The sequence below is a fragment of the Asterias rubens genome, chromosome 2, assembly GCF_902459465.1.
Source record: "Asterias rubens chromosome 2, eAstRub1.3, whole genome shotgun sequence".
Taxonomy (NCBI): domain Eukaryota; kingdom Metazoa; phylum Echinodermata; class Asteroidea; order Forcipulatida; family Asteriidae; genus Asterias; species Asterias rubens.
In genome coordinates this window covers 15,942,253-15,956,286 of record NC_047063.1, presented here as the reverse complement: position 1 = coordinate 15,956,286, position 14,034 = coordinate 15,942,253, and the positions used below count along the sequence as shown (strand labels likewise).

General features: G+C 39.9%; 2 protein-coding genes across 2 annotated transcripts; one reads left to right on the top strand and one right to left on the bottom strand.

Moving 5' to 3' along the window:
• Positions 1-1,491: 1,491 nt before the first annotated feature.
• On the bottom strand, positions 1,492-3,120 carry LOC117307380. The gene is made up of 2 exons (XM_033792118.1): positions 2,785-3,120; positions 1,492-1,800 (listed from the first exon to the last, which is right to left on the bottom strand). Exons 1-2 carry the CDS (start codon positions 3,061-3,063, stop codon positions 1,543-1,545), a joined length of 537 nt encoding a protein of 178 aa, XP_033648009.1. The 5' UTR covers positions 3,064-3,120; the 3' UTR covers positions 1,492-1,542.
• Positions 3,121-9,188: 6,068 nt separating this feature from the next.
• Positions 9,189-10,214, top strand: LOC117303631. The gene has a single exon (XM_033787850.1). The coding sequence runs from the start codon at positions 9,189-9,191 to the stop codon at positions 10,212-10,214; it is 1,026 nt and encodes a 341-aa protein (XP_033643741.1).
• Positions 10,215-14,034: the final 3,820 nt, after the last annotated feature.

Below are 14,034 nucleotides of genomic sequence, written 5' to 3'. Positions count from 1 at the left end.
TGATCTGTTTTTGATTTGCATTTATGGCTTTCCATACTTTTCCAACCTGGGTTGGCAAAACCTCGGGCTGTGACGTTGCAAAAGAACGGTCCATTGTTCTAAGTTATGTTGAATGGCAATTTACCTGGTAAGTCTGCGGCCATCTAGCGTTCCAAAGTTCAGGCCCTGTTTTTTTCCCACTGACCACTTTTCATGCCTGTTCAACTCAATCACCTTGGAGTTTTCAGAGAAGTAAACAAAGTGTAGAAACGTGTCGTCATGTTTAAGTTAACAGAATATGCATATCAATGTCACTGTCAAAATCCAGTCTGTGTGAAACGTTTATACCAAAACTAAAAGATAAGCTTCAAAATAAACTGTTTGTGTAATGAGATAATTTTTAATGTTGTCGTTATTTTGTCATATATTTTTTTATGTGAAATGACTTAAATCAGGTATGATATTTGTCCGACTTAAGTCTGGTTTCTGATTATTTTGCCATATGAATGCGAAACAAACTCATAACATACTTCAATCAGCGTTCATTGAAAACAATTTGATTGTTTAAACGAAACAACTGCACCCAAATAAATCCTACAGCACAGCAAAAGTTTAAACCTATGATTGATGTGACCAGCACACAATCCTCAGTTGAACAAAATAATCTACTTTACACACACATTTATTTGCATTATTGTCACCAAATTTGCCTTACAGAATTGGTCAAGGGGTTTTGAAACTAACAAATATGAAAAGTATTACTAGCCCAAAGCAAACTTGCTAGAACACAAAAAGTCAACGCAATGCCGGTACTTTAGGGGAGATGGTGTCTTGATTGCAATGTGAAAGGGACTAAGTAAGGGAATAAAAGGGTAGCGACGAGTTCTTACACGGCCGTTTAAAGCCGGCAGGGTCGAATTGCCGTGTGATAAAGGTTTGAAATATATTTTTCACAAACTTTGTGAAGAGTCTGTTGTGCGTGGGTTGTGTTTACGCCAGTGCGCTTAGAAACAGATTACGCGGGTGCGCTTAGAAATAGATTGAGTGCTGTTACTAATAGCTATGAATTGCGTTCCGCGTGATAATCTTGCGCGCCTGACATGCGGAAGCAAGCCGGTCATAAACACTGGTCATTATCAACCGTTTAAACACCCCCACGCGCTCTCCACCAATAGGAGTAGAGAAACTGTCTGGGGTATTTATGAATTGTTTGTCATGAGGTATGTTTTTTATCACCTTCATTTGAGATACGTTTGTCACAATGGTGACGTCTTCAATACGCAATCATAGCATGGGCATTGCTCTTGACCATCTTATTGTTTTTTCAGTTGTTTGTGTGGCTAGGTAAAGCTGATCCAAGCCAATACCAACCATTCTCAGGTTATCTGAAAGCTGTACAGTTGTAGAAAGGTTTTCAAAAAGGTTGCAGCCTCTAGTGTCTTTGCAGGTGAATCTCCAAAGCAACTCCTTTATGTTCCTCTCACAGTGATATCAGCGTGGCAGTTAATGACACATGGCTCCAACTTCGTCTTCACCTGTGATGATGGTATTGCATGTAGAAACTCACATACTTGGAAATATCAAACAGGATGGCGTATCTGACCCTTGACCCCTATCCTCTGACTTCTCTAAGTCGTCCACTCGAGTGAACTGACTACAGACGAGATCTCCCTTGGCCATAGCTTCTTGACTCTGTTTCTTGGAAGCCTCTAGGAGCTTCTTGGAGTGTTCTAGTCGGGCATTGTATGTGAACATCAGTTCACGTTGAAACTTGACCTCACTCTTTAAGGAGTAGTTGTATCTACCACGTTGTGAGACCACCTTGAGTAAGGAAAGAAATGATATTGATAAGTAAATTGATGGGTTCAAATCATAATGGGTGTTCAGGGTGGCCGTTATTTTCTATACTAATTGATTCAAGTCCCGTTCTCGTGTGAGAGGTCCCTAAGCATAGTTGTGCCAACTGGCAAACAAGCCGTATAGCAGCTTGCGGAGCAGGTTGGGGAATGCCGAGCATCACAAAACAGTAGTTTTCTGGCGATGGCACAGGATTGGGACTTGAGTTGAGTCTAGTTATTCTCTAGGACCCTGTTCGAATCCCACCTTGGGCACGATTGATTGGGTTTTCCCTGATAAGGAGAATATTCCAAAGCTTTGGTGCGCATGACGTGCTAAACTTGATAAAACTAAATGGTATGTAACAAGCATGATTTGTTTCGGCATGTACTCGGGACTGTTTAGGAATTTGTATTGTTTATGAAAATTAACGATGAAATCTTATTTGGTTGAAAACGTTATCATTATTGTTAAACTCATTTGTTGTGGTTTCTCTCTTTGTCCCGTGTTTGGCGTACACCCACTTCTTAGTAGTGTCGGTAGATTAATGTAAGAGTCGCCACGTGAAGGCCCTACCCCCTGTGGGGTGGGCAGATACATTCAACATTCATGTAGTTTTGGATAGCTCTAAACGCCATATCACACGGGGCAATGTCAACGGGGGCAATTTACGGGCAACCAGTTCCAGGCAATCTCCAAAAAGAAAAAACATTCATTTCTATCATATTTTTCTTAGGGATCGTAAGACATTATTTGGAAAAAAATACTCCTGTGCTATACCAAAGTGGTCCTGTCCCAGTAGAGGTTACCTCGTGTGGCAAGGCCCTTAGAGTTGTGAGCTAATTGTTGTTGATTAAAAAATAGCTCAGAGAAAAGATGATAAAGAGGTTTGAGTTTAGTGCAAGTTGTGTTTAATAAAAAGAACGTTATAAGGAAGAATTTAAATTGGTTGGCTTTGTCATATTATACCTTGAGCATCTCTCGTTGTGAAGCATCATCCAACTGCTGCAGTTGCTTAAATCCCAGAGCATGTGACCTCATTGCCATCTTATGGGCTTCCAAGTCGATCAAGTCCCGTCGAAGTTGTTGCTTGTATCGGTCTACCCTACTCTCAGTGAGCTTGTAAGCTCTCTCGATGTGCCGTAGTACGAGCTGTAGCTTGGCTTTCTCCGTGCTGTTCAGCTGGCAGGTACGGGCGTCTGTCACGGCGTAGTATTCTGTAGAGTAGGGGTCGATGTCTTGGAACATGATGAATAAATGACTTTTTCAAATCAGGAGTTGGTTGGTCAGTTGGTATAAACTAACATTAAAGGTACTATTGTCGACTAGGCCTAAGTTTTCATGTTGAGACTCATCCTAAGAAGGATTGTTGCGTCTTGTCCAAGCTGCCTTTAAAATGCCTCGTCTGCATCATGTTTCATTTCACAAACATGAATAACCTTTGGCTTATGTTGTAATGTCCAGAAAGGAATTGAAAATTGTCAGTCAAGAGTAGTTGTTCCTATATCACTGGTTTATATACAACCGCGATGTCTTATCATGAGTATAGTTACTTCAGTTTTGAGATTTGACGCTCCAATCATAGCCAAGGTGTGTTTTCATGATGTTGATGCTTAGTTTTAGTGAGTCCTCGATGCTTTATGATCTCAACACAAGGAAACAAATTTACAGATCACCATTCGGTCTTTAATTGAACCAGAGCTCCTGGTACCGCATGCTTGAGTTTTATTCTTAAATGTAGATTCATCTTAAATGCTTCTGTATTACATCCAGTGTGTCACCAACCCATCTTCTTGGAGCATATCTTAAGGTTGTCTCAGCCGTTGAAATGTCTACGTGGACTGTTTACATCTTCAACCAACTCACCATATCGTTGCCAGAGTCACCTCCCACAGTCATTTTCTAAATATCACACCGGACAATCATTTCATTCCCATCTTCTTTTCAGCTAAACAGCTCTACTATCATAGCCTGGTTTTCAACTTTCCGCATTGTTTTATATGATCCGAGGAATAGCATGTCCTAAAAAGGCTATATAGGAAGAAACACTTGTTGATTCATTTACCCGTTTATCCATTAACAAATAAACGTTACCGTTAAATTCGTTTGTTTTGTTTGATCCTTGTATATTAGGATAGGATATTTCCCCTTCTTTAATTGTAGCAATTTTGCCAAACTCTCATGGCCTGTTTGAGCGTTCATTGTCTCTTTGAGTGTTTCATTGACATTGCCGAGTAAGAGATGTTTGCTTGTGGTTTTAAGAAGCCCTGGGTCCGAGACAAGTGTCCTTTTAAAGCTTAGACATTCGGCAACTTATCCCCAATTTGAAGGACACTTTTTGAATAGAATGATTGACTGTTGTCCGTAAAAAACTAACATCTAAAATACCAAAGTGTTGTATTGGAAATACAAACTGTTTACAAAGTACATTACCGTAGTCAAATCTCTTGCCGCGCTCCCTAAAAATGTCCACTCTCGTAAACAATTGCGTTTTAAGGTCATCCATACAAGAGGAACTCTCACTATACTGTTAAGTGTACATGACTGTTTCTTAAACATTTTATAGGACTTAAAGGTCTGAACCCCTTGGTGACTGTCGAAGACACTTTGGTATGTCAAAGACGAGTTTTCTCACTTGGTGCATCTCAACATGATATGCACAAAATAATCGTCGAAGTTGCGAGATAACAATGAAAGAAAAAACACCCTTGTCACACGACGTTGAAGTGTGCTTTCAGATGCTTGATTTCGGGACCTCAAAATCTAATTCTGAGGTCTCGAAATCAAACTCGTGGAAAATTACTTCTTTCTCGAAAACTACGTTACTTCAGTGGACGCCGTTTCTCACAATTTTATTATACGCTAGGTGGCCGCTTGTTACCAAGTAAGTTTTTATGCAACAATTATTTTGAGTGATTACCAACAGAGTCCAGTGTCTTTAAACCAAACAAAAATGTAAATTTGTATTGTAGCACCGGTGCGGCAGGAGATTCTGCCACACCCCTGGCAAACTGTGTACCAACCACAGATATAAAGTGTTCTTTATGTCTGTGGCACAAACTTTTTCTGATAGCGCCCTCTTTTTGAATCACTCTTCGGACCATGTTTTTTTTTATTTTTTTTTTTATTTTATGCAAGTCGCCTGACACACAAGGCCTGAAGGCCACTTCAAGGTGTGGGCGTTGCCACCTACTCCTTGGGCTGAAACAGGGTTACCCCTTTCACAGTCCATACGAATGTTAGGCTTGGGTATCATCAATTCGAAGCCTGGCCGGTAGAGCAGAAAGCACTACCTCCCCAATTTTATGTAGCAAGTGTCGCGACTGGGATCCGAACCCACACCCTGCTGATCAAACACCAGAGCTTGAATCCAGTGCTCTTAACCGTTCGGCCATGACACTGCTAGTTAATTTCCCATGGGGGACGGGGACAGAATACCCAGCGGACAGATTGTCATGCTGATGGCGTCATCGTGGCGTCACAACACTAGTTTCATCGCCCTGTACATATTTCGTTGATGTGTAGAGCTTGAAGGTGGCGTTGCTTTCTTCCATTTTTGTTTTTGCCGAACATTCAACGCTGAGAATGAGAAGTGCTGTCATCTTTTTGACGTCGGTGACTAAAATATTGTTCAGGAACAATTTTTTTTACCTTGGTTTAGATTCTAAAAAGGAACGAAGCAGTCAATTATTATTTTATTTTTTATCCCACTTCCTGCTGGCCAAGAAGAAAAGAGTAGCTGAAACAGTTTTTCCGACATAAGGTCGGAACAGCTAATGAACATACTATTTTTGATCTGGCGGCTGCAGCTACGGCTACGACTTAGCAACGCCCCTATATGCAACGAAGCCGTAGCCGTAGCCGACAATTCAGATACGGTCTTATAGGTTTATGCTCTACTTCCTCACAGTTAACGGTCCAGTGCCTTTATAACTGCGAGGAACTATTCCTAATTACTCAAAACAATAAATTGTTAGCATAAAAACTTACTTGGTAACAAGCAATGGAGAGCTGTCGATAGTATAAAACATTGTAAAAAACGGCTCCCTCTAAAGTAATGAAGTTTGTTTTAGAAAGAGGTAATTGTCGCTCAAATAATAATATACAACCTCAAGCCTTTAATACATCTGAAAGCACACCAAGGTAATGCAACAAGGGTATATTTTCTTTCATTATTCTCTAGCAACTTCGATGACCAATTGAGCCAAAAATGTTCAAATTGTAGTAAAATATGAATTGTAGTTAAATATGAACCTTGTGGTTTATATTGATAAATATGAACCTGTTGTTTGTTATGTTGTGCATATGTTGGGATGCACCAAGTGAGAATACTGGTCTTTGAACAAAACGTGTCCAGTGCCTTTAAGCTTCTACCTGCAGTCACTTCCCCAGCCATAAGAGATTATAACCAACCTTGAGACCTAAATACAACTCTCTTATGGCTACCCACCACCATCGATCGAACCCACGATGAGCCGGTCGATTGCCTACCGGCTGCCAAGCTAAGTCTCATTCAGCCCCCCTCTTTCACTGGCCGATTGACACCCCCAAGTACCCTGTTAATTATTCAGGTTATCGGACACCACAAACATCATTACCCCACTGCGTTATTTATACGCACTTTGCTGCAATTTTAATGAAATTAATTGCGAGCTCCAATCTGGTTAAAGGTTGCAATCGGATATTATACAAAGTCAAGAACACCGCCTTGCGAGTGCTTATGCGGCACTCGTACACTGTGCACTCATGCATGTGTGTACTCAACCTACTTTCTTGAATCGCTTGGCCCTGTTTTTCACTATTTGATCAATAATTTGTATACACTGTGTGAGCTGTAGAAATAGTGACGAATATTGCGAATAGTAACTAATCTAAAGTGAATGATGTTTCAACTTGTGGGCGTGGTGTTATGTTAGAGCCATTAGTCACCTGCAAAAACTGGGGTGTAAATTATGAAACCATGGGTGTTATCAAATTAACTACTGAAGACGGAATCAAATTAACTTCTTTTATACGGTGCTGCTGTATCACCAATGTAAACACATTTCAGAAATCAATGTTTTGTAATACGCTGAGGGAGGTGTTACTTCTGATTCTCGCTTCAGTATCTTATAACGTGGTAACGTCCATGGTGTTAACTTGACACCCCAGTTGTTTTGCAGTGTAGTTACCGCTGATGTATTGTATGGTTTTTGACAACATCAATGATACAGTCAATCTCTGTAAGCTTCTAGTTGTTCAATGTTCGTGAATATATAAAGTCGTCGTAGGATACCATGCAGTATAGTCAAGCTCGAGGGTGTGAGGCGCACTGGTGGGTTCTTGGCAACTCTCAAGATTGAACACTTTCAAAATGTTGGGCGTTGGGCCCACTTATAATTTTAAGTTGATGATGGAACAAATAGACAGACAAAGTTGCGTCTACCAGTAAGGCCTCGCTCATCTAGAGTATATCTTGACTGAATTTGTAGTCAAAGGGTGTCTTGCTATATTTGAAACACAACAAGAAGGGCATCTAAGAGGATTCGAACTGCGTCTTGATGGCGCGCGATCTCGGTGGTCTAGTTGGTAATGCATCTGCTCTAGATTGGCAGAGGTTGAGGGTTCAAATCCATCTCGAGTTATAAATTCCTGTAATTTTTGTCCACAAAACTCAGGAAAATAATGAGTATACTGTGCTTAGGCTACACACATTATTCTAAACACCAGATAATATTCTTTATCCCCGACGCAAATTTTACATCTATTAGAAGATGTTTTCTTGCCCTTTTCTATACAGTCAGAAAAGGAAGTCCTTCATTCAAGAAAAGTGTTAAGTCACAGGTTATAAGCCTATGCCATAGGAAAGTGGTGCATTTCTGAGTTGTTTTTACTTTAGCAATTGTCATTATGATCATCTGGTTGAATTGGTCCGAAGTGACAAATCCCATAAGAGGATTGTAACTTAAGTTTGGAAACTCCTCTGAACTCAATTGTGAGTCTGTCACAGCTTGAAGTGAAAAGCCGCTTAGAGAACACTTCGATACACAAACATTGATGCCCTAATTCTGGACGGTACGATCAATGGGGCGTTTATAGAATTGCGTATAAAAAAGAACTTATGGATGTTGTGAAAGTCGTATGTGTGAGTTTACACACCTTTTTTTCTTCGATTTTTATTGTGGACTCTCTCTATCTAAATTTTCCGTGAATTCAGAGTGAGATGACATTCCCTTGGTAGCGTCACACTCATATAGGTATTGCCTTCGGGCAAAACAAATGTGAAGGCTACAACTAAGTACCTTTATTGTAATAACCTAATTGGAATAATAATAATGGTGAATTCATGGAAGAAATACATCCTTACTTTTCTTAACGGCCCCTTTTCTTAATGTCGATAAGGGCTGCTGTGTGTTCGAGGAAAGAATTGTAGTTGTGTGTATGATCGTATGATTGCTGTTTAGCTGGTGTCCGTGATGCCCTGACTCTTGAATAATAACAACTTTTACTTTTGTTTGCCAGTGAAATTTCTCTATAATGTTTACCTTTTGCCCAATTCACCACACAGAAAATAGTTGCAAAACGTTAACAAAACATTGGAAGCTATTTTAGGTGAACAGCCACAACCATGGGCACACTTTTGGTTACAAAGACACCAAAATAAAAAAACAGATAATTATTGAGCAACTCTTTACAGGTCTTGTATTTGAAATATAAGTACATTGTTTACAATGACGTATGTGGACCACGAAAAGGGCAACTAATTAGCCCGACTGATCTGTCATTAATCTACCCTCTTGTTACTAAGTCTAACCAACGGGCCCGTGCCTCCCGCATTCACGGCAGGATTGAGCCTCTCATTTTCCGGTATCGATCGGCAAGCCCTCATATGCCAATTTGGGTCCTTCGGGTCCTTGGTACCTTCCCTGCTGTGAGATTAAAAATCTATTTTGGATTATGGGATTATCTCCTTTGACGGTATCTATAGGATGTCAACAAAGGTTGATGCAGTTGCCCCGTTCGTCTTGAGTAGGCGAACTTTTAATTGCGGAATATAACTGGCACAGGAGAGACCGTTATATGCAGAGCTGGGATCACAAACTTTTCTTTTGAAGTGATATTTCATTTTTAGAAACTGTTGTCTGTATAGCATACTAAAATGTCTTGGATACTGTACCGGACCACTGGTTTGAACTTTTCTTGATAAATGAGAACCTTCATTGAGCTCGACAATCTGAACAAAATGGGGCTCCACTTACCGTCTTTGAAAAAAGAAATTAAGTTTGACAATTTGAAGAAAATGCTCACTCTTGAGCAGCACCAAATCATCACAGTTTAATATCTCATGTACACATCAGTCTTTCTCTGAGATTGATAAACTTGACTAACTGAAGATGTCTACGCTCCTTGCAGCTCCGTTTGTTACTCAGCAGTCTACCCCCAAACTCCCGCTAGATATCCGTGGACGAACAGCAGCAGAGCAGGACAAGACGAAGACGAAGGGAAAGGAACGAAAGCACGATGCCGGTGACATCCTCGCCAGGAAACGTCTGGAGAACATACGGCGTCACAGCGCTCACACACGGCACCGAAACGGCATCATCAACGCTGCCGAGAAGAACCGGTTAAACAACACCGAGAAGCAGATGGACAAACTCCAGAAGCGGGCAGCGAATAACATTTCACGGTATCAGCATCAGCTCAGGCAGGAGCTGTATGAAATGGAAGCATCAAGGCGAGCACTACGTCATCATTCGGTAACGGAAGTATCCACGGAAACCCACACAGACAAAAAGGGTCTCTCTAAATTCGCCGCGAAAGGGAGGTACATGTACTCGGTTCGCAATGAGACGAAAACCCAGAAGGAATGTATGGAGTCATTTAACAGCAGGAAAGAACATGCTTCCACCATGCTGAAACCGGCAAGGAGGCAGAGTGTAATCGCTATGGACAACGGTAAGAACATGGGCTCGGCCCCGCCAGACAATTACCACGAAGTTGGCAGACGACTCAGCATGGCGAGAATGCCGTCTTTTATTGAGAGCTCTGACGATGACGACAGTTGCTTCATGGAAGATATAGCTCTCCCTAGCAACCTAGGAGCTCCGGATGTAACCCAAGGACTACTATCACCACCTCCATTCGATATAGTCAAATTCCGCTCAGAGATTGGCCCAGAACTCCAAGTAGAACTTGATAATCTTGAAATCGGGAACTCGACTGGTGCGTCTTCAAACCCGAATTACGAGATTCCGGAGGAGAGTACGACCGAGGGGAGAAAGGTCGCCCAGCTGCCGTCTGCAACGTTGAAGCTTCCCCCGGTGCAGGTTAGCCGAAGCCTGGTTGGTGGTAGATCACCCAAACAGCAAGCCATGTCATCGTTGGTTAAGCCCGGGCTAAGCACCGTGTCTGAAAACTGAAAAACTAACTTACTACAGCTGCCTTTTTTGCATTTAAATAAGTCCACGCATGTTTCCCCGGACTATTCAAACTAGGGTTTACTTTTAGCCACTATTGCATCAGTGTCTTTTTCATGCACTACGACGATTTCGTTATTTTTAACATCGGGTTCGTTTTTTACATCTTTTTACTACATCTTATAATTTTTTTTCCCGAAAGTCTACCTAGGCCTACCTATTTACAATTGAATGAAAGACTATATGTTCTATATGAACAAACTATACCTGGCAAGTAGATACACACATGGTGTTGCTGCAACCCAAAAATATGAATGGTTGACCAGCCTCTTGCTTATTTATGCGAAACTTAATACAATTTTGTTGAAACTGGTCGGGAAAACCTATTTAAGGAATTTTGATTATGTTTACATAGTTTATAGTTACACTTGAAAAGTTAGTAATTGCATTAAAGGAACACGTTGCCTTGGATCGGTCGATTTTGTCTTTGAAAAGCGTTTGTAAACGGTTTTCATAAAATGCATATATGGTTAAAAAGATGTTTTAAAAGTAGAATATAATGATCGACACAAGTATCACTCGAGATTGCGTGGTTTTCCTTTTACTTTGCGAACTAACACGGTCGGCCATTTATAAATGGCCGACCGTCGTGTTAGTCAATACTCAATTTCGAGTGATACTTGCGTGGATCATTATATTCTACTTTTAAAACATTTTTCTAATCGTGTTCCTTTAAGATTCAGTGTTTGAAATTAATAATGGGAGCCTATACTCATATAGATTAGGATGACTAATCATGATGAGTTCATACAATACTTATTTATTCTTTCTAACTAATGTTACACATTAAACACCATTTTGTTTGGTTAGTTTTGGAGTTTGGATCTGAAGTTTATCGTATCGACGTGAATTTAAAAAATTGGTAATTGTCAAAGACCAGTCTTCTCACTCGGTGTTTCTCAACATATGCATAAAATAACAAACCTGTGAACATTTGAACTCAGTTGGTCGTCGAGGTTGGGAGAGAATATTGGTAAAAAAAACACCCTTGTCACACGAAGTGGTGTGCTTTCACATGCTTGATTTCGGGACCTCAAAAGCTAATTCTGAGGTCTCGAAATCAAATTCAAGCATTTTAGTGGAAAAATACTTCTTCGTTGAAAACTATACGTTACTTCAGAGAGAGTCGTTTCTCATAATGTTTTCTAATATCTACAGCTCTCCATTGATTGTTACCAAGTAAGTTTTTATGCTAACAACTATTTTGAGTAATAACCAATAGTGTCCACTGCTTTTAAACGTGAGCCCTCTCTAAATTGCGTTATTTTCTTCGTACGTTGAAGATTATTTGGCCGATTTGACCCAGTAGTAGGATTTAAATCTAACCATTCAATTGTTTCACTCCTATGTCCTGGTTTTTAAGATATTGCCGAAACTTCTGAGCAATGTCTACACAACCCGAGAAGTGTTTACTCATATTTAAATTTGTTGGGATAATAAGTGATATATTTTTACATAACCATACTTACTTAATGGCTACTGCCACAGTCATTAATTTCCAGAGTCATTTACCAAACGTATACATGTCCTTTGAACAAAACTTTTAAAACTAAACAATTTGATCGCAAGGTTATCAGCCATGTACAAACGACTTGCATGTTGCATGTTTTTTGTGTTCAATATGTCCGTGGCATAATATGAACGCTTTTTGTGTGTCGAATTTTCGTTTTGAAACTTCAACAACATCTGTCAGAATTCGTTTACATTAGGAGAGAGAAAAAGAAATAAAATCAAAGCAAATAATTTGTTTCTGAGAAAATCTGGCAATTTCTCCCTTCCCCCCAAAGGTGGTAAAACGCATGAGTTAACTAACAAATCGGGATGATATATAATATTTTATAGGGTCACTTTTGTGTTTAACGTCACAAGATTCGTTTTAGTTTCCCACTGGCTTGTGTACCAACACTGTTGCCTCTGCTTTGAGATTAGACTGCAATACAATTGATTGATTGATTGATTGAATTTATTCGGATTAAAAACAGCAACAACGTGGCAACAATTTACACACAACAGCATGAAGGTAAAAATAAAAATATAAAACAAAATTAGAACACAAGTAATGAAAAACTACACGAACGATCAAAGTATAGCCCTCAGAAGCTAATGACTGTTGTCGAGAAATGGACAACGAGTCGATAAGGCAAGATTTGCTGAGCCATCTTAGAAGATGCCTCAGGGCTTCTTCACTAGTTGCAGGATGTCTATTCACACAAGAGTAATCAATACAACTCGGTCATAATATTTGCTCTGCTATCGAATCGATTTTATTGTATAATACGCGTTATTTGCGTAGGTTGATTTCATCAGCGAACAAAGTTTAAGGATGTGTCACACGAAGCAACTTTTCTTTACAGGTAACTTGGAGGCAACCAACTTATTGTGTGCTTGTTACATGACATTTCGGTAGTAGCTTAAAATGGTTCACCGTCAAACAATGCTTTTACGATTCCCATGAAATGTGTGAATATTCAAATGTCAATAGATTCTCTTCTTTGAGAATGCCTGGAACTGGTTGCATGTACATTACATCGTGTGACATAAACATATTATCTTAAAGCTTAGCGGCTTTGTAGTTCGTAAAACCGCTAAGCATACGCTTAGTAACAAAATGTGTCACAGTTCACCGTCAATCGTAAACGAAACCTGCCCTCTGTTGACTATTTATCAGGCAGGAGGAACATCCTTCTTTTTGTTTTTTCTAAAGCCCTGGGTCAAATTTAATAGCGCTGATTAGCGGCCGATTTTATGTTTACTGTGCGATCTTCATTCCATAGCGCTGCTAACCGTAAACACGAAAAGGCGTGATAACATTCCGGTGCTTACTGCACGAAAATAAATGACGTAACAAAACAAATGCATGGTGAACGCGCAATATGGCCGCCTAATTTCTCTGCTAATCCGTGAAATACGCTTGCACCGTAGGCACGAAAATTGGCTTACCGTTAAAGGAACACGTTGTCTTGGATCGGTCGAGTTGGTATTTGAAAAGAGTTTGTAACCGTTTGTTATAAAATGCATATGGGTACAAAAGATGGTGTAAAAGTAGAATCAATGATCCACACAAACATGCCTCGAAATTGCACGGTTTTTCATTTACCTCGTCGACTAAACACAGTCGGCCATTAATTTTATGGGAGTCAAATTTTTGACTCCCATAAATGGCCGACCGTGTTAGTTCGCATAGTAAAAGGAAAACCAAGCAATTTCGAGGCAAATTTGTATGGATCATTGTACTTTACTTTTAACACATCTTTCCAACCATATGCATTTTATAACAAACGGTGTTACAAACGCTTTTTATAGACCAACTAGTCCGATCTAAGGCAACGTGTTCCTTTAAGCAGCGCTATGAAGTTGGGCCCTGTAACCGGTAGTCTGCTGAGCTAACTGAGCGGAGTACAGGTTCAGAATCACAAGATACACAATTTTACTGCTGGTATCACTCCGTAGGTAAATTATTCTGCTTTGTCTCCATACGTTTTAAACGTGAAACTGCGTGGAGTTTGTTAAGCGGTTTTCCTCCCGGAGTACGTTCTTAATTAAAGAAATGATAAATAAGCGCACAAATAAAATATGAAAATAATAATAATGGTACAAGTTAAAACAAATTCAAATGTGACATAACAAGACATATACTGCTTTATTTGCAACTATTCCTTTGATTCTATTGCAACATAAACTGACGTTGTGAAATAATTTGTATCTGTGTAAAACTAGAGCAGTTAACATGCCCACATGGTCCAACTATGCTTGGCATACCCTT

Excerpts from the sequence above, each read along its gene's own strand:
- LOC117307380 (XM_033792118.1), bottom strand. The coding sequence starts at position 3,063 with ATGTTCCAAGACATCGACCCCTACTCTACAGAATACTACGCCGTGACA. Across the intron at positions 1,801-2,784 it reads CACAACGAGAGATGCTCAAG|GTGGTCTCACAACGTGGTAG; the intron begins GTATAATATGAC and ends TCCTTACTCAAG.
- LOC117303631 (XM_033787850.1), top strand. The coding sequence starts at position 9,189 with ATGTCTACGCTCCTTGCAGCTCCGTTTGTTACTCAGCAGTCTACCCCC.